The sequence below is a fragment of the Meles meles genome, chromosome 4 (genome assembly GCF_922984935.1).
Source record: "Meles meles chromosome 4, mMelMel3.1 paternal haplotype, whole genome shotgun sequence".
In the NCBI taxonomy this organism is placed as follows: Eukaryota; Metazoa; Chordata; class Mammalia; order Carnivora; family Mustelidae; genus Meles; species Meles meles.
The window spans coordinates 47,606,998-47,625,990 of NC_060069.1; the positions used below are offsets into that span (position 1 = coordinate 47,606,998).

General features: G+C 39.8%; 1 protein-coding gene across 3 annotated transcripts in view; it reads left to right on the top strand.

Moving 5' to 3' along the window:
* The window catches only part of FGF12 (fibroblast growth factor 12), a 584,189-nt gene that overhangs the window by 193,677 nt on the left and 371,519 nt on the right, over positions 1 to 18,993 (top strand). The window contains exon 1 of one of the 3 annotated variants that reach the window (XM_046003434.1): positions 8,598 to 8,909. The exons of the other annotated variants lie outside the window; for them this stretch is intronic. Within the exon in view, the coding sequence (XP_045859390.1) occupies positions 8,819 to 8,909 (91 nt within the window). The 5' untranslated portion in view covers positions 8,598 to 8,818. Of the gene's footprint in view, positions 1 to 8,597; positions 8,910 to 18,993 lie in introns of those variants that run through there. 3 annotated transcript variants of the gene reach the window in all.

Sequence of the window (18,993 nt, forward strand, 5' to 3'; positions counted from 1 at the left end):
ACTAGTTTTTTAGGGCAGGCAGTTGTTTTGATGTCTCAATATTTGTGGGGAGGGTGGATGGATGAGTGAACGAATGGGTTAAAAGTTTTCTAGAAACTTTACACTGTTTTCCCAATGACAATGACCTTGTTTTGAATTCCTACCTCAACATGTTTTTCAACATTTGAAAAAAAATTTAATTTGATATAATTAGTTTAATTTCAGTGCCCTCCCTGGTGGTAAATATTGGTCTTTTAAAAGTGAGTTTTAAAATGGGAAAATAATAGGAACAGGCAATTCCTTACAAAAATATAAGCTCTCAGAAAAAGATGTTCAAACATCCTCATAATTAGAGACATGCAAATGAAGACAGCATTGCACACAGACTGATAAAAATGAAAAAGGACGACAATGCATTCTCACCAAGCTAAGGTTGTGGGGAAACCAGCACCCTCGTATATTGCTGGTAGGAATCCAAATTTGTGAAAACTTTTTGTAGGGAAACTTGGCAATACCAAACAAAACTACCTATGCACTTACTTATTGACCGAGCATTCCCATTCCTAAGAATCATATTGTTGCAAACAAATGATCATAGGGGAGAGAAAAAGAGAAAAGAAAACCAAGAAACAAACTCTTGACTATAGAGGACAAACTGATGATTACCAGAGGGAAGGTGGGCAGGTGGATGGGTTAAAAAGGTGATAACAGAGTAAGGAGAGCACTTGTGATGAGCACTGGGTGATGTATGGAAGTGCTGAATCACTAAATTGTACGTCTGAAACCAATATTACACAGTATGTTATCTATTTGGAATGTAAATAAAAACTTAAAAAAATCATATTGTTACAGAATCTACCCTCCCAACAATACGGAAAACACATATTTATTGCAGTATTGTTTGTAATAGCAAAATATTGGAAATAACCTAAAAGTCACTATATATGAAGGTATCTGCTCAGTTGTGTAAAAGCATACAGAAGATAAACCAGAAATTAAAGGCACCAGTTACCTATAGGGGATGGGTGCGAAAGGAGTGGAAAGTAGGGGAGATGAGAATAGGACAGGACAGGAGGGATATTTTTTGTAAAGTTTTGACTCTTAGAACAATACCAATGTTTTACATACCCAAATAAGAAAAAATTAAAGTTAATTAATTTTAATTAAATAATTAAAATCGGCCAGCTTGGAATACAAGCAATAACAAATGAACCTAACTGGATTTAAATGGATGATTAACACATACTGAAAAAGATGAAGCAATTAACTAACGTATGTCACTTTGGGAGTTAATTTTTTTTTTTAATGTATGAAAGTTGTTCATTTTTTTTTAAGTACACCAACTAAAATAATTTCTTCCTGGAAAAAAAAAAAACATTATCCTTAAAGAAAACTGGGAAAATGCAATCACAAAGCAGAAAGTAAAAATTAAATTTACTTCGAATGTGCAGAGATCTCTCCTATTTGCGGTCTGGCATGTTTCCTTCAAGTCTTTTAATTTTTTTTTTTCTTTTTTTAGTTGAAGTGTAGTTGACACACAATATTATACTACTTTCAGGTGTACAACATAGTGATTCAATAATGCTATACATTATACAATGCTCACCAAGCTAAGTGTAGTCACCATCTGTCTGCATATGATGTTATTACAACATTTCTTATTTATGGGTTTTTAAAAAATTTTTATTTAAATCCAGTTTAGTTATCATATACTGTATTATTAGTTTCAGGGGTAGTATTTAATGATTCATCAGTTGCATGTAACACCCAGTACAAGTGCCCTTCTTAATGCCCATGACCCAATTACCCCATTCCCCCACCCACTTCCCCTCCAGAAAACTTCAGTTTTTTTCCCTATAGTTCAGAATCTCTTATGGTTTGCCTCCCTCTCTCTCTTTTTTAAAATCTTATTTTATTTTTCTTTCTCTTCCTCTATGTTCATCTATTTTGTTTCTTAAATTCCACATATGAGTGAAATCATATGGTATTTGTCTTTCCCTGACTTCCCTCACTTAATATAATACCCTCTAGTTCCATCTATGTCATTTCAAATGGTTAAATTTCATTCTTTTTGATGGCGGAGTGTATTCATATGTCTATATCTCACATCTTCTTGAACCATTCATCTGTCGATGGATATCTGGGCTCTTTCCATATTTTGGCTGTTGCAGACATTGCTGCTATAAACATTGGGGTGCATGTGCCCCCTTTGAAACACTGTTTTTTTTTTTTTTGTATTCTTTGAATATCTCATAGTGCAATTGCTGGGATGTAGGGTAGTTCTATTTTTGAGTTTTTGAGGAAGCTCCATACTGTTTTCCAGAGTGGCTGCCCAGTTTGAATTCCCACCAACGGTAGAAGAGGGTTCCCCTTTTCCCACATCCTTGCCAATATCTGTTGTTTCCTGAGTTAATTTTAGCCATTCTGACCAGTGTAAGGTGGTATCTCATTGGGCTTTTTGATTTGTATGGAAATAATATTTTGACTGGATACTGTAAGGTTAAAGACAGAAACAACCGTGGATAAATTCTATACTCTGACGAGGTTCCGTTTCTCCCAGGAGTATTGGTTAGGAAGTCTATAACTACTTTAAGTGTATTCTAGGAATGAATAAAAAGTGAATATATTATAAGTAATAAAAGTTTTTCATGGTCAAGAAAAAGAAGTTACAAATAAGGAAAGGGCAAAGAATCAAACAAAACTTGTGTTTGATTGGAATCATAGGTATTAGTGATCATCATCTCTATCTCTGTCTCTGGTTCAATCTCTATCTCTGTACCTATCTGTAGATATCTACCTGTTATACATCAACACATAGAAGCACCTACATGTAAATATATTCACATATAGATACATACAGGTATTTCTATTCATTTATATAGTGAGATATATTTCAACATATAGGATGTTTGAGTATGTGTGGGTTTGTACATATGTATATTTTCTAGTTCTTTCTACCAAGAGAGTCTGGGAGCAATGATGTGTCAGTAACAGTGAGCAAAATTACCACCCAAATTTTGGTTCCTAAATACTATTCTCCAATAAAAACATCCAGGACTCAGAAAATTAGTGGATTCCAGAGCTGGGGCAGGAAAAATAACAGATAAACCTGGAACATCTTGTAGTGCCAGAAAATTAAGGAGTTGTTTACTAAAAGGACACAGGAGCCAACCAGAAGGATCTCCCAGTGGCTACAGCTGGGACAGTTGGAGCTACAAAATAAATGATAGTATTGGATTATGACCCATAGAATAAATATCCTTGAGGCCATACTGATACAAATAAATAATAGGATAAATAAATAAGTGGAAGAGAAGGTACAGTTCCTACAGAAGAATTCCCATTACTATAGAAGGAATGAGGAAAATACCAAGTCACTATTAGGAAAACAGCACAGTAATCACTGCTGAAAGCAAGACCTATCAAATGATGCTATAAGATCAGTGGATGAAAGTTTGAGGAGAAACAGGATACTAACATAGCCTCAAAGTTTCTTGTCAAGGGATTTATCAACTAGTGACACCTGGGTGGCTCAGTCGGTTAAGCATCCCACTCTTGATTTTGGCTCAGGTTATTAGCTCAGGGTTGTGAGATTGAGCCCTGAGTTGGGCTCCATGCTGGGTGTGGAGCCTGCTTAAGATTCTCTCTCGCCTTTTCTCTCTCTGCCCTTCCCTGCCTAAAAAAGAGATTTATCAAGCATAAATGAAAAAAAAAAGTAACTTTATAGTATAGAAACTCAGCAGACACTACCTTAACCAAATGATTGATACTGTTATCACTAGTTGACATCATGTCACGATGCACTAGAAAGGAAAAAACATGGCTAATGTGCCTTTCTCGCCAAAATGGTAGTCTTATAGGAATCATTAGGAAGTATCAGACTAACTCAAATTGAATGAAATTCCACAAAATATTTGACTAGTATTAATTAGAAGTGTCAAAGTCCTGAAAGGCAAGGAGAGGCTGAGAGACTGTCATAAATGGAAGGAGACAAAGAAGACACATTAAATGCAAAGTGATCCAAGTTGGATTCTGGAACAGAAAAGGGGTATTAGGGAAAAAAACAAAACAAAACAAAACAAAACAAAGCACAGCACCTGGTGAAATTTCAAAATTTTGCAGTTTATTTAATAGCATAGAACCAGTGTGAGATTACTAGTTGTGATAATTGGACCCTGGCTGTGTGAGTTTTTAACATTAAAAGTTGGGTGAAGAGTATACATGAACTCTACTATTTTGCAACTTTACTAGAAGTCTAGATTTATTTCAAAATAAAAGTTTGGAGAAGAAGAATTAAAAAAAGAACAAGAGGAAGCAGATAATACAAATAAAAACCCCATGTATGTAGTCTTTTTAAAAATGGTTAATGTATGTCATAAATTAGGTAAGCTAGCTGCTAGTGACTGGTTTTGCCGCATTACTAATAAGGTTGGTTCTAATAAGAAAATACCATATACTAGATGACTTATATGACAGACATTTTTTCCTCACAGTTCTGGAGGCTGGAAAGTCCAAGATCAAGATCACCAGCATCTCTGCTGTCTGGTGAAGACCTTCATCTTAGCACGCAAATGGCTATCTTCTTACTATGTCCTCACATGGCGAAAGGGGAGAGGAAGCTCCCCAAGGTCTCTTTCATAAGGGCACTAATCCCATGCATGAGGGTAAAGCCTCCCCAAACCTTCCATTTCCCAATATCTTGGGGGTTAGGTTTTCAGCATGTGAATTTAGGGAGTGGGGATGAAAACATTTAGCTTATGGTAGTTGCCTATCAAAATTGGATTTGAACGTATTTCTAAGACATGAAATACAGGCCTGGTTTTTTCCTTGGCAGTTACTAGACTGTACCTATAATACAGAACTACGATACTGTGTTAGCTATCATACTGGTCTTTATCTTTTATTTTTGTCTTGGTTTCTCTGTGGAAATAAAGTTGCTTTCCATTCAAAAGACATTTTGCCATTAGTATACTCATTAAAATTTTGGGGGCCTGACAAAATTCTGAATATGTTACTACAGATTCAGTGTGGGCTTCCTAGAGGATAAATATACTGATTAATTACACAGCTGATGCCAAGAGTCAACAGATTCCTATTTAATATGAACAAAAAATATCTCAGATAAATCACCACTAAAAAATCTCAGAACTACCTGGTACAGTTAGAACTCCTACAAACTGAGTAAATAACTAGGCAAAGGGAAAATTTAGATACTAAGAATTTAAACAAGTTCACCTATCATTATGTATCAGATTTTCCAATCCTCAGAAGGTGATAAATTGTTTCCTTTTGAAACCACACTGGTGAGTTCCTTGGCAGAGTTGGCCCAAAGTCAATAAGAAAATAGAGAGAATGCTTAACTTTAAAAATCCTAATTAGAAGCAGATAATATAATTTAAAATTTAGTCATTATGTAATAATCTATCTTGAATTTAAAATAAAAATATATAATTGCAAGTAAAAATTTGATTCTTATGTAATATTACATAGCAGAAAGTTTGGCAGTTTTGCTTAACCTAAAATGTGCCACCTTCCTACCATCCATTGTGCTCCTGGCTACGATTCTTTGTTTTGTTTTGTTTTGTCCTGTTTTGGGATGTTATGGTACTTGTAGAAATGAGTTAAGTACTGCCCAATATACTTTAGAAAGATTCTATCTATGTGCCTAACTGGAACCTGATATTATGTTAGGAGTTGCTTTAACAAGCATCTACATCAAAGTCCTGATAAGAGGAAGAAACTTTATTTTTTTTTAAACTATGTCTCAGTAATAAAACTCCAGTGATCCATTCCCTTTTATACCTACTTTGATCAAATGTCAATAATACATGATAGGAAAATATTTGCATTAAAATATTATATGCTCTCTTTGGTTTCATCTGCGCTCATCTGAGAGTTCTGTAATGGACAAGAACCTATAAATGCGATCCCCAGTTTGATTGTTTTTTTTCCAAATACTGTGATGATCCATTTTCTTCGTGATGAATACGATTCACTGTAAGAATCACTGTGACAGCCATTTAAACAAGACAGAAGCAGGTCATTTGAATATTAGTTGTAACAGAGTTGGCTTTCCTGTCTTGCCTTCTAAGAGTTTGCAGTTCTACTGAGGAGAGGAAAGATTCACACATAAATTCTTCCCATAATCAAATAGAAGAGCCACTATGTTAGACCATTAAGGAGCACCTAGAACCCAGGTCATTTAGTGATAGAACCTGGTCTTGCAAAGATAAGAGAATAGTCAGAACACTTTCATGTGTTCTACCTCACTGAATCTTTGCAGTAGCCTTTCCAGGAAGGTAGAGAGGCTCATAATGAATATGAAAATTGATGCTCCAGACGTCATGTGCATTTTAAATTCACACATGAACCTGCTCACTCTGCTCAAGTTCCTTGTGGGAACCAAGGCCTTATCTTATTCCTTTGCTACATTTCAAGGAATAGCATTTCTGTCAAATAAAGAAACAGCTCTAGGCACTGGGTTCCAGAACAGGAGAGCTCTACTGGAAAACTCTCTGCCTCTGCTTGCAGCATGAAGGGCTATTTTTAGATGTTTTCCTTTTGCTAATTGCCTCTCCCTCTATGGGGAATTTCTATGGGCAGAATCCCCAGATGAGCCAAGTTTCTCACTAATTCCGGAAGAAACTGAGAAGACAAAGGCCACAGCCCAGGTTGCCTGGGCCTCAGAACCTCCCCAGTGATCACAGTGCAGTGGGTTTGCAAATCATCAAGGACCTGGGGGAATCCACAGAGCTTTGGTGATCCCACTGAGCAGCGGGGCTGAGAGGTGACTAGAAGGAGGGTATCTGCCTGAGACTTGGAACCGCAAAGGACCTTGCCAGGAGCTCTATTCTGAAAGGAGTTAGAGAATGTGGAACCAGCAGTGGCTGTGGGCTCAAAAGACCCTCCAGATTATCTCTTTCTTCTGCTATCTTTGAGAAGAAAAAGGAAGAGACTTTTGCATGAGTATTTCTCCAGGCAACTTCAACCTTAAGCTTCAACCTTTAGGAAACTGCACGGGAACTGTGAAGGTCTAGCCTAGAAAAGGGAAAGAAGAAAGGGGTGATGAAACCCATTTTCACTCCTTTGCAGGGAGGAGGTAACTAGCTAGTGGCCTTGGGACAATGGATGGAGAGAAAATGAAGTTTTTGGCTCAATGTTAGGATAAACCTTCTAAAAGGATTTGTGCAATGAACTATCTGGGGATCTGGTTTTAGTCTATTACCTGAACCCTTCAAGCAGAAATGCCCACACTAGTATGAGGCAGGTGCTGAAAAGTGAAAGTTATCAAAAACCCTACAGGTGGGGGGCTGAATAACAATAATTGCTAACACTACTATAGCACTTACTTTATATTGATTTAAAAAAAATCTTCAATAAGGTAGATGCTATTATTAACTGTCTTATTGATGAGGAAACTGAGGCACAGAGAGGTTAAGTAATTTGTTCAAGGTAACACAGCTAGTAGGAATTTGAATATAGGCTGCTTGCCTCCAGCATTTGTGCTTTTAACCACTTGCTGCATCACTGTCCCATAAGGTCTCTTCTTGTCCTGAGAGTCCAGATAGAGTGGAGTCTGGCCCCATAGTCAGCATTCTTTGTATGCTTCAATCACAAGGCTTCTTTCTGAAAAGACATTGGTGGCCTCTGATAATGAGTACACAAACCAACAAACAAAGCCAAAGAGAAGAAAAAAATCAATACCTGTAAACCCACAGAGAAGCTCACTCACTGGTCATCTCTGGGGCCAGTTGGCAGAAACAAGCTACCAGAACATCGCACCAAAGAGAAGTGCTCTTATTTTCAGATTTCCCGCCGCATCTGCCTCTCCATCCCCACCTGAGGCCTTCCTGTCCTTCTGGCTTCACTGGACCCCCTCCTCCTCTCAGCCCCCTCGCCCCCCTCGCCCCTGCCCACCCCACTCTCCCTCCACCTCGCTGCCCTTGTGCTAAGCTTTTTCAAGAGACTGGAAGCCAAGGGGTCAATCATGAAGTTGGCGGTTCTCTATTCCACACTCTCTCCCGCTCTGCGCCCATTGTGGTATGTGACTTACCCAAGGTCACGGAGCCCCGATCAGAAAATCCAGGTGTCCAGACTCCCACATCCGCGCTGTGCCCAGGCACACCTTCGCTCTCTTGGCCCGCACCCAAGAGCTTTCTTTATTCCACATCCCCGCCTCCCTCCCCCCGCCCCCCCGCCGGTTCCCGGGAGTCGCTTCTGACGCTCCGCAGCCTCCAGGGTCCAGCCCTTCCTGCGGGCGCTTCCCTTCCGCCGGATTCCCACGCCCGAGTCGCCCTCGGCAGGCGCGCAGCCCGCGGGAGCGCTGCCTTCCGGGCTAGCTCCTCCGGGCCCGCGGAGCCCTTCTCGGCGCCCCGCAACCCTGCACGGTGGGGGCACTGGGCGGGAGGGCGCCGTGGGCTCACCGCCAGACCTAGAGGGCCAGGGCCGGCTCGGGACCCTGTCCTCGTCCCTCCGGGCGCCGGCCCCTGGAAAGGGGCACCGACCCACGGCGACGTCCCCCGCGTGGTCCGTCCACTCACCCTCCCGCCCGCGGCCCTGCCGCTTCCTTCGGGAAGTCCCAAAGAGTCGCGTTCGAGCTTACTGGGGTGTGGCCGCGCCGCCGGCTCCCCCGGGGCTGCCCCCAGCGGAGCGGCACTTCCTCCTCGCTCCCTGCCCGGCCGCGGCGCCCGCCGCGCTCTGCCCCGCGCCCGGCTCCCCGTCCACCCGGGACGCGCGCACCATGGACTCGGGACCCGGCTGCCGAAGACAGGCCGCCGTGTGGTTGGACAATTAGCGGAGGTGGGCGGGGAGTTGACGAACCCCACACACGCGCCTCTCCATGAAGATTCTTGAGCTTTCTTTGAAGAAAGGAGTGCATATGCTGCAGTGTCTCTGTGGAAGGAGCCTGAGGTCCAGCAACAGCCTAAGTGGTGAGAAAATGTTCTTTCCTGAGCCCCAGGACGCTGCAGATGCCCCCATGCCCCCACCCCTTCCTCGCCCAGGCTCCCTGCGCCTCCCTCTCCTCCTTTATTCTGCGCTGTCAGCGGTAGAAGGAAGGCGTTTCTCCTCTGGGGCGAGAGAATGGCCCCGCCGCCCGTTCTGTCTTCGGGGGTGTTTTTTTGTTTGGTTGGTTGTTTTTTTTTTGCCCCCCCCCCCCCCATCCCTGAAGCCATCTGCGCTTTGTAGAACGCTCTGGCTCTCGCGCAGCGCCTGAACTGGAATCGCGGGTCTCTTTCGGAGGGGTGCTGATAAAAAAGTGACCTGCTTTCGCACTTCCTCGCGGCTCTCTCCTTGTGACTTGTAAGGGCGGCGTGCGACTTGGAGTTGCTCAGTGTCTGCTCTTGAGAAGTTGCTGGTGCGTTCGGCAGGAGAGGGGACTTTTAAACAAGTGGCTGGCGAGCCAGGTATCTTTTCTTTTTCTTCCTTGGTCAGAGAAGTAGACTTCTGGCCCTCCGCGGAGAGCAGCTTCGCCCTGGAGATAAGCAATTTCTGTCCTCGGTGCTGGAACAGGAAAAGTCCCAATTAGCACTGGGTTTAACCAACCGGGTCCCTCAGGAAAGGTCCAGTGAGGGAAAGAAAGAAAATCAGGCCCTTTTAATGACCTGCGAAATTAAACATTTAAATGAAAACAAAACAAAACCCTAAACTAAAATCAAGTAAGTGAAATTCTTTTCTGCTGAAGCCATATGCGGTGCTGTTTCGTCACTTTGTGTTGTGCATCTCGCTCTCTTTTTTAAGGTGTAAGTTTCCTTTAAAGTGATTATGTCTATTAACCTTTCAAGGGCTAATCCCATTTTTGTGTCTTTTGGTTTTCTCTTTACAAAATGGAGGGGAGTGGTGTGAGGAGAGGGGAAAGGTTCCTCTAGTACGTCTAAGTGTCTCTTTGTAAAATATTTATTTTGTTCATAAATTGCAACTTTAATAGTCAACATTTTAACAATATTATAATAGGTTTTTCAGTTGCTATTCTGGGGGAGCTGATTCATTTGGATACATACCTATTTTCACCCTGTTCTAGAGATATGAAGATTATATTTGGAAAGATTAGAGTATATATAGATATCATTCATTATTTTTCTAAAACTTTGACTCTCTGATTACTCACCACTCTAAATGAAACGTAAAACTATTTTAAAAGAACTAATTAGGTAATCTAACTATGTGTGAAATACGAGAATACACTTTTGAAATGAAATCAGCAATGAGATGTTTTATTTTTACTTTTGCTCAATTCATAAGATTATTTATACAGTCTTTTTTTGCCACCATATTTATTAGTGCCAAAAGATATCCAACTTTTATATTCTGAATTAATACGTTTGATGTTGTGGTTTTGTATTTTGAAAATACATATCTCAGGAAGTCAACTGAGATGTATGTTGATAATTATTTCAATTTTCCTTGTCTACATTAAATAAAACATGAATAGATTGCAACTTGGATATATGTTTCCTAGATTTGAAAGAAGTTTAGGTATGGTGTGTAATAAAGATAGGGGTCTACCTCATGTAAAATTAGGTAACACATTAATTTACATGCGGAGTCAGTCTCTCATATATTAACAAATCCAAATAGAAGTTATATGTGATGGGGCAGCATAGGTTATTGCAAAATCATGAGACTTAGGGTCAGAAGACCTAGTTATAAAGGAGTCTCAATAAAATTAGCAAGGATCTTTTAAATTCAGTATTTTTATCTGAAAAAAAGTGGAAATAATAGCTCTCGCCTGGTTCCTGTATCTTGTTTAATTCTAGATTTAACATGCAGTCCTTTGAAAAATGTTGTACTTTATTTTTATATATGCTTTTTTACTTAGTGGCAGAGTTGGTATTTTAGAGGATGATCGCTCTAGGGGAATTCTTGTAAAATGGTATGGTCACAAGTAGTGAAGATTAAGTTTCCTTCATACCCTTTCCACTGCCAGAGGTAATATACAGCATTACTAAGAGATTATTTCTGGGAACTACATTGCTTTTGTTTGATTGTGGCCTTCCTTAGCTTATGATCTTGGATAACATACATGACCTTGTTGTTCCTCAATTTATGCATACATGTTAATTACTATGGTAATAGTACTTGCTTCTTACATTGTGTTATGTTGATATGTTGAGCTCTAACTATATGCCAGGCATCATTTTGAGAACTTTGAGTCTTCCATATATAATTGCTCAGTATATTTTAGTGTTCCATTTTAACATGATTCCATTCATGTAACTTGTACCATTAGCATGATATCACAGCAATTCTGTGTGAAATGCTGTTATTCCCAATATATGAATACAAAATGTGGTGAAGACATCAGATACATTGTCATGGAGCAAATTTTTAAGAATAGAGCTGGAATGTCCAATTTTATTCTTTTCCAACTTACCTAAAGAGAAATATAATAATGTTTTGAACTGTGTTAGAATGTTATACCAGCTGCTTCTTCCCCGTTATTTTACAGTTGAGGGAAATAAGGGCTACAGGGGAGAAGTGACATAATTTGTTTTAAGAAGTTAAGAGAGTCTTCTAATGGATTGCTGAAGTAAGCTTTTCAGTATTTTCTTTAGGTTTTATTAAATAAATGGAGTTAAATGCAAAATAATCATTACTAACTTTTGAGCTTCTTAGTATAAGTAAGATGTTTTATTGTTCTTTCCTCTATAATATCAAATATTAATGTCTAATTTAGCCATTATATTAGTTTATAAATCCTTCTTACTTCAGTAGGATGGAGATAGCATGAGCTATCAAACAGAAAACAATCTTAGAGGCACCTGGTGGCTCAGTTGGTTAAGAGACTGGCTGACTCTTCACTTAGGCTCAAGTCATGATCTCAGAGTCCTGGGATTGAGTCCCATATCGGGTCCCCACTCAGCGTGGAGTCTGGTTGACATGCTTTCTCTCTCTTCCTCTGCTCTCTCTCTTGCTCAAATAAGTAAATCTTAAAAAAAAAAAAATCTTAGACAAAATTAAGCATATTGTTTATGGCTATTTCCTGGTATCTTGTGATCTTTTTTCTTTTCTTTTTTTTTTTCCATTTCTCAAAATGAATGATTTTTTTTTTCACATGGGGAGCCTATCTATTGAAAGAAAGTTAAGAAGTTTAAAATTCTGAACAATTCTTCTCAGAGTATATGATCCTTCCATTAACCTGGAAAATGCTAATTTCTTGATTCTAAGAGAGTGAATCAAGTTCATTTTTCCTCTAGATTAGGGACCTTTACAAAGAACATAAGATCAAAGAAGAGTATAGATTAAAACAATAGCTTCATTGACTGCTCCCTTTCCTCTCAAGATCTAGCTGGGAGGAAAGCAGAAGCATTTCTATTAAAGAAGGGTGTTAAAGTTACAGGTTTCTCACCGCTTTGGTAGGAAAGATCAGTTAAAGAGGGATTCTTGTCCTAACAATCAGGCTCCAGAGAAAGCTGCCTTTATTATTAACGTGACAGAGGGTGGCAGCACTTATGGTTAGTGGGTCCCTACAATAGTAGTAACACAGGTGTGTGTGCATACATGTACAAGGAGAGAGGGCGGAGCACTGTGCTTGTCTTATCACCCTAAGCGATTCTGGAAAATCAGCCCTTGTGCTGTCCTCTTTCTATTTATTTATTTAAAGATTTTTATTTATTTGACACTGAGAGAGAGACATAGTGAGAGAGGGAACACAAGCGGGGCAGGGGGCAGTGGCAGAGGGAGAAGCAGGCTTCCGGCTGAGCAGGGAGCCCCATGCAGGGCTCCATCCCAGGACCCTGGGGACCTGAGTTGAAGGCAGACATTTAACTGACTGAACCACCCAGGCATCCCTCTCCTCTTTCTGTATACAGACATAACTGTCCTGTGGTATTCAGTCAATTAGGGGTTTCTCAGACTGAGAGCATAGAGGATTACCACATATCTAGAGATTGACTTGTACAATCACATCAAGTTGCCTTTATGTGGCCTTGAAACAGTCCAGGCCAAAATAATTTATCAATCCTGATGAACACACATATCTAAAACCCAGTCACACTCTTACTTTCAAGTACAGCACTACCATCTAAATTAAAATTGCCATCTTACAGTCAGTTTTTCATCAGCTAGTGTGTGCCTAAGGAATTTAGGCTTTAACTACTCTACAAGATCCTCAAGTGATCCAAGAAAGAATTTGGTTGCAAAGTGGTCATTGATTTCAGCCCATTTCCCAGGAAGGGATCCTCTACAAAGATAGCATTACACAGTTGTTGTCCGCTCCCTCTCTGCTTTACTTCTCAGTGTAGAGTCCTTTAATCTCTTTTCTTTTTCTTCAAGGATATAAGTAACCTCCAAAATTGGAACAAATGAAAATAATGATTAATAAATTGAGGCTATTTTATATTCAAATTCAGTCTTCAGAAATCTACTTCATCAAAAGCAAATGATGAAATTTACCTTTTGAAGACATGTACTCAGTTGTTCACATCATTTTAATTTTGAAACATAGCTGATTTCAGTGTGTAACTGCCTTCATTTGTTTAATCTTAGAAAACTTCATTAGAGAATAATTGATGATTTATACATGGCAATTATCTTTGTTGTAGACTCTTTGAGCTGGTTTTTATATCATAATCTTAAAATTCTTCACTATTTCAATGTTGCTCTGATAGCTAAAATGTGTAAGAATTATGTAATACACAGGACATCTATCACTTTCTTATGGTGTTCATTTTCCAAGGGATTTTTGTTGTTTTACATGAGATTTTCAGTGTTAATGTCAGAAAATTCAAGTTAATGCTTGTTATTAGCTTATTTGTTACAGTATTTTTAAATTAACATATGAGGTGTTATTTGCTTCAGGGATACAGGTCTGTGAATAGTAGTATTTCTAAAAAGCTATTTGCTAAGTGTCCACCATGTGCAAATGTAGTAGATCTTACCACTTTTCACCCAGTATTTTGGGTTTTCCTCTTGGACACATTGGAGGATGGCATTACCCCATTCCCTTGAAGTTAGGTATGGCCATGTGACTTCATGAGCAAATGAGATATGGGCAGAAATGGCAACACCTCACTTCTTTGTGGACACTTGAACAGCCAGAGCACAACTCACTTCGGGCTTTTGCCTTCTGATGATGTTCAAAGCGGGGGTGGCTCCATCAGCCTCTGTCCCTGAGTGTCTGTAGTAAATGAGCCCTACTCTGTGACTCATGATGGACTGTTAGCTCTAATGAGAGGTTAAAGTCTTTTAATAAGGAGCTTAGATCTTTTTTTTTAAGAGTTGATTTATTTATTTGACAGACAGAGCACATGTAGACAGAGAGGCAGGCAGAGAGAGAGAGAGGAGGAAGCAGACTCCTTGCTGCGCAGAGAGCCTGATACGGGGCTCGATGCCAGGACCCTGGGATCATGACCTGAGCCGAAGGCAGAGGCTTTAACCCACTAAGCCACCCAGGCGCCCCTAGGAGCTTAGATCTTTAACTCTATTTGTTATCTGGCCTATCCTGATTGATAGAGTAGGGCAGGACCATTTAAAATAATACAATTCAATGGTAGATTATTGGGCTCTGTTTAAGGTTCTTTCCAGTTTCTCTATGATCTCAACTGTGGGGTATAAACAATAGATGTATTGGTTTTCTGTCAAAAATCTGGGAGTAATTAGTTTAGCATCCCAAAGTATGTGGTTTTGTCATCCTTCTTAGACGTTAGCACATCTGGGGCCTAGCAGGTCCTTGTTTCTTAAATGATAGCTCTCTTTCCCCCCAAAATAAGAATGAAGTACTGAAGTTCCACTGATGTTTGAGAACATTCTTTCAAAGTTGTAATTTGATTTCAAGGGTTCTAAGAACTCCAGTCCTCCTTTCTATATACCCTGAGATGTAGAAACTATCTTTTGATGCCTTCAAGCATATCCTGAAAAGGGAGAGAGACCTAGCTACAATACCTGAAAAACAGAGGCAACATGGCAGCTTGTATCTCTACTGCAAGGAGAAATGCATATAAAATTGTTTTTCTTCTCCCAGCTTATAAATTGAGAGCTATGTGCATGGGGAAAAACCAGGGCAGTACTCTATGGTAAAGGGATTTAGCTGAATGCTTTCATCTAGGGCAACCATTTGCGCGGCTCCAGGTTAGCACAGCAAGAGAGAGGAGGGAAGCCAGACGTTTCCCCAAAGCCCAGGATACTTGAGTCATGCCAACTAGCCCTTGATCGTTGTTCACCCTCCCATCCTTCTCCATCTAAGGATGGAAAGTTAAATATGTCTCTGACTTCAGGAGTACCCTTTTTTTTTTTTAATAGATATATATATTTATTTATTTATTTGACAGACAGAGATCACAAATAGGCAGAGAGGCAGGCAGAGAGAGAGAGGAAGGGAAGCAGGCTCCCTGCTGAGCAGAGAGCCTGATGTGGGGCTTGATCCCAGGACCCTGGGATCATGACCTGAGCTGAAGGCAGAGACTTTAACCCACTGAGCCACCCAGCCACCCCAGGAGTTACCCTTTTTTAATTTAGCAAATATTCCTCGAGGACTGGTGGTGTGCAAGATTCTCTGTTAGGCACTGGAGACCCAGGAAGGTGAAATATATAAATACTCGCCCAATACAAGCAAGAAGTATGCTGCTAGGCTGGAGAGGATATGGGCCCAATGTGGAGTACCAGGGAGCCTCAGTCTGTTTCAGTTTAACAGCCTCTCGTCTGAGTCAATGCTCTATGGCAAAATCACTGCAAGGAAGGAAAAATCAGTTCCGCCCCGGATTCATGTTATTTTCCCTTCACTTGAAAAGCATTTAGAAGTTCAAAAGGTGGTACTGGTATGGGGCAGATGGGGGCTCTGATGGAAAGGAGTAGTATTTCTGGATATTTTGCCGGAAGAATGTGTTTATATAAAAATAAGCTACAGATATAAAAAAAGCATTTTTGGGGAAAAGTCATTACCCTACACCTCAATTCAAGCCTACCCGGCCTTGTTCATATTCAGCCATCCTGCCGAGTTACCTATGTTATATATCTCCTCTGCCCTTACTTCAACATGAATCCATTTATTTGTAGCCGGGTACAATAGCCCAACTTCTAAGAAATCAAGTTCTGTGCTCTGGTATCAGAGGTAGGAAGGGACATCCAGGGAGTACTTATGAATCAGTTTTTTCAGTTTCCATGGAGTATGTTAGGATGATGAAGGTTTCCTTTGTATTATTTAGTGTATGAAATTGCTATCTTTAGGTCTTATTATTCTTATTGCACAATGTTAGGAATGCCGTGGCCGAATATTTCTCCTAAGCCATTAAATGTTGTCGGACATTTGCCTTTCCTAGGGTGCCAATCAGAAAGATGCTGTGAATCTGCCAAGACCATCTCTCTTGCTGTAATGATCTTTCTTGTTAATACATAAGCTTCTAGTACTGTCCTACCCCCTCCACTCATTACTGTTTATAGAAACGATAGCGTTGCAGTTGGTGTCACTGATTGCTTACGTTGCTGCTTCAATGAAGCCAGCTGGGATTCGATTGCATGGTCTTTAAATAAAACTTAGTGGCACAAAATGAATCTCTTTTTTGAGGGGAGGGGTGTTGTTGCTAGCAGGATGGTTCTCAAAAGCACTAATTATTTGCTTGACTTGGAGCAACTTGGGAATCTGTGAATCGCCATGTTGGCTCAGTGTCTGACCTTGGCACTAAGGAACTTGTGAGTAGATGGCATAGGTCAAATCTTTTTGAAGCCATTTTCGAAATGATAGTGATGAATTCCTTCCCCACAGTCTGTTGTAGCCCTCAGTATGTAACTCATTGGCTGGAGATAGTTCATGTAGCTACCCAAAGGCTGAAGCCAGATGAGGAACTGAGATCATGAATTCCAGACAACAATGTTCTGTGACAATCTGGTTGACAGTCCTGTGTTCACAGACAGCATGAGGATGACCTGGAAATGGTGAGAAACAGAGAGAAAAGTTGGTGCTGCATTTTCTAAAACTGCCACAGTAAAAAATGGAGGATCTCAATAATGACTTTAGGCCTTTTAGCTCCCAAACTTAAGTGTGTGTTAGGCAGGATTCCTTTTTATAGTTACATAATACAGGTTAGAAAACTAATCCAAGTGAAGATTTATGTGTTTATATATATTTATTTTCTGTCTCATGTGATTGTGTGTATGTGTTTGTTTATGTGACTCTGTGTGTGTGCGTGTGTATCTTTGATTAAATGCATTCCAAATTGTTAATGTCAGTTACCTTTAGGGAGTTTGATGGTAGACACTTGCTTTGTGCATTACATATTTGTATATTATTTGAATTATGAAAATGTGTTCCTTTCATAATAAAAGTAGAGATTTGTGAAGATCTCTGTTTATTTCCTTAAAGCAAATAATCACCATAATATCCACAGCATTAGGAATAATTGTGAATTTTATTTCATTGATAGAAACAAGTGTAAAATGATATTAATGGAGTAATTTGGCTGTGGCAGGTAATTTGGATGATATTCTTCTAAGTGACTTTTGATAACTGAATTTCTGGAATTAATCATGGTAGCACTAATATTTTTCTTAATAGTTCATACTACTCAGGTTTCAGTTCTCTCTTGTGTACATAGATTATTTAGATCATCAAGACAGGAGATTACAAAATTTATGTTAAATTTTAACATTGTAGGACCAGTGTAACTGAAAAAATTCCCGAGTTGCTCAGGACTAAAACATAAATTGACTTTGATTTTCAAGTCCTGACATCAAGTGTCATTCGGTAGATTGCTGACTTTCCATTCCTCGACTGAGTTTTCTCTTGCCAAGTAATTTCTAGGAAATACTAAAAGAGTATTTACACATTCCACAAGTCTGTGCTGGAACACAAGAGCTTCGTCACTCTCCTATTCAAGTCTTAAGGAAAACCAGACCGTGGGTCTTCAGAATAATATGCTGATGTCCAAGGAAAGCAGAGGGGTGTAACAGTGCAGAAAAATGGAAATGTAAACACAGATACAAGCTGTTACTGCCCCTGGAGCTCATGGGACATGTCCTTCTCTAAAAGAGCCTCTTGTTCATCTCTCTGTAACTCCAGCCTATTTCTGCACAATGGATGTCTTCTGTTTCCTCCAGAATTAGGAACTCCTGCTTCAGGTTCCAGAGAGACGGTGAGGTTATTCCCATTCCCATTCCAAGGTTCATTGCCTTTCCCATCACAGGATGACTGGAAGTAGAGCACCCGTGCCCTTTGGGGGAAACAGTCACTCCCAGCAGAGTATGGTCTGATCGCTCCTGGCTTACAGAAAGCAATCGTGGTAGTTGTTAGTACATTTCTAAATGTTTGTGTCATTCTATTTTAAATACTACCGGATGAGGAATGATAAGTGGATGAGCCAGGAAGTATGGTATCTTTCCTCCATCTTTCTTTCAAAGTAGATGGTAGAAGAGCGTAGTCCGGCATGTTCTTCTTGGGATGATCTCTTCCACAAACTCTTGGGACAGATAAACCTTCCGAGATTAAACAGGGGTTTTCCAGTAGAGAAGCCTAAATGGAGGGGAAAATTCTGTATGAACTTGGTTCTGCTCAAAATATATCAAATCTAAATTACTAAACGAAATACTTAATATCTTAGATGGGAAAATCTGCTTCAGTGGTTGGAGAGGTTTTATAGATCAGAAACTAGGAAACTGACTTGCATTGGTATAATGAGAAAGCCTCTAAAAGTACTATCTCTGAAAATAGAGGAATTTCTATGATAAAGGGAAATTGTAATTTTTATCCTATGGGGCAAAAATTACTAACATTCTCCCAAAATGTTATCCGTCTAGGTATAAGAATTTTAACATTCAGCCTCATCACCTACCCTTTTGCTTGAAGAGTTGAAGATTTTAAGTTGGTCAGAGCAAAGATATTATGGAACATCCCTTCATTTATATGTTGATTCAGTCAACATTTACAGAGACCCACACTGAGTCCGGCAGTGGGCTTGCATGAACCCTGCTTTAAGATAACTCATACTTGGATAAGAGGGACAATACATGAGCATAAATAGTCCCAATTATTAACAGTGTCTACAGTGTGTCATTCGTAGTTACCATTGTAGTTATGCTAGAAGGGAC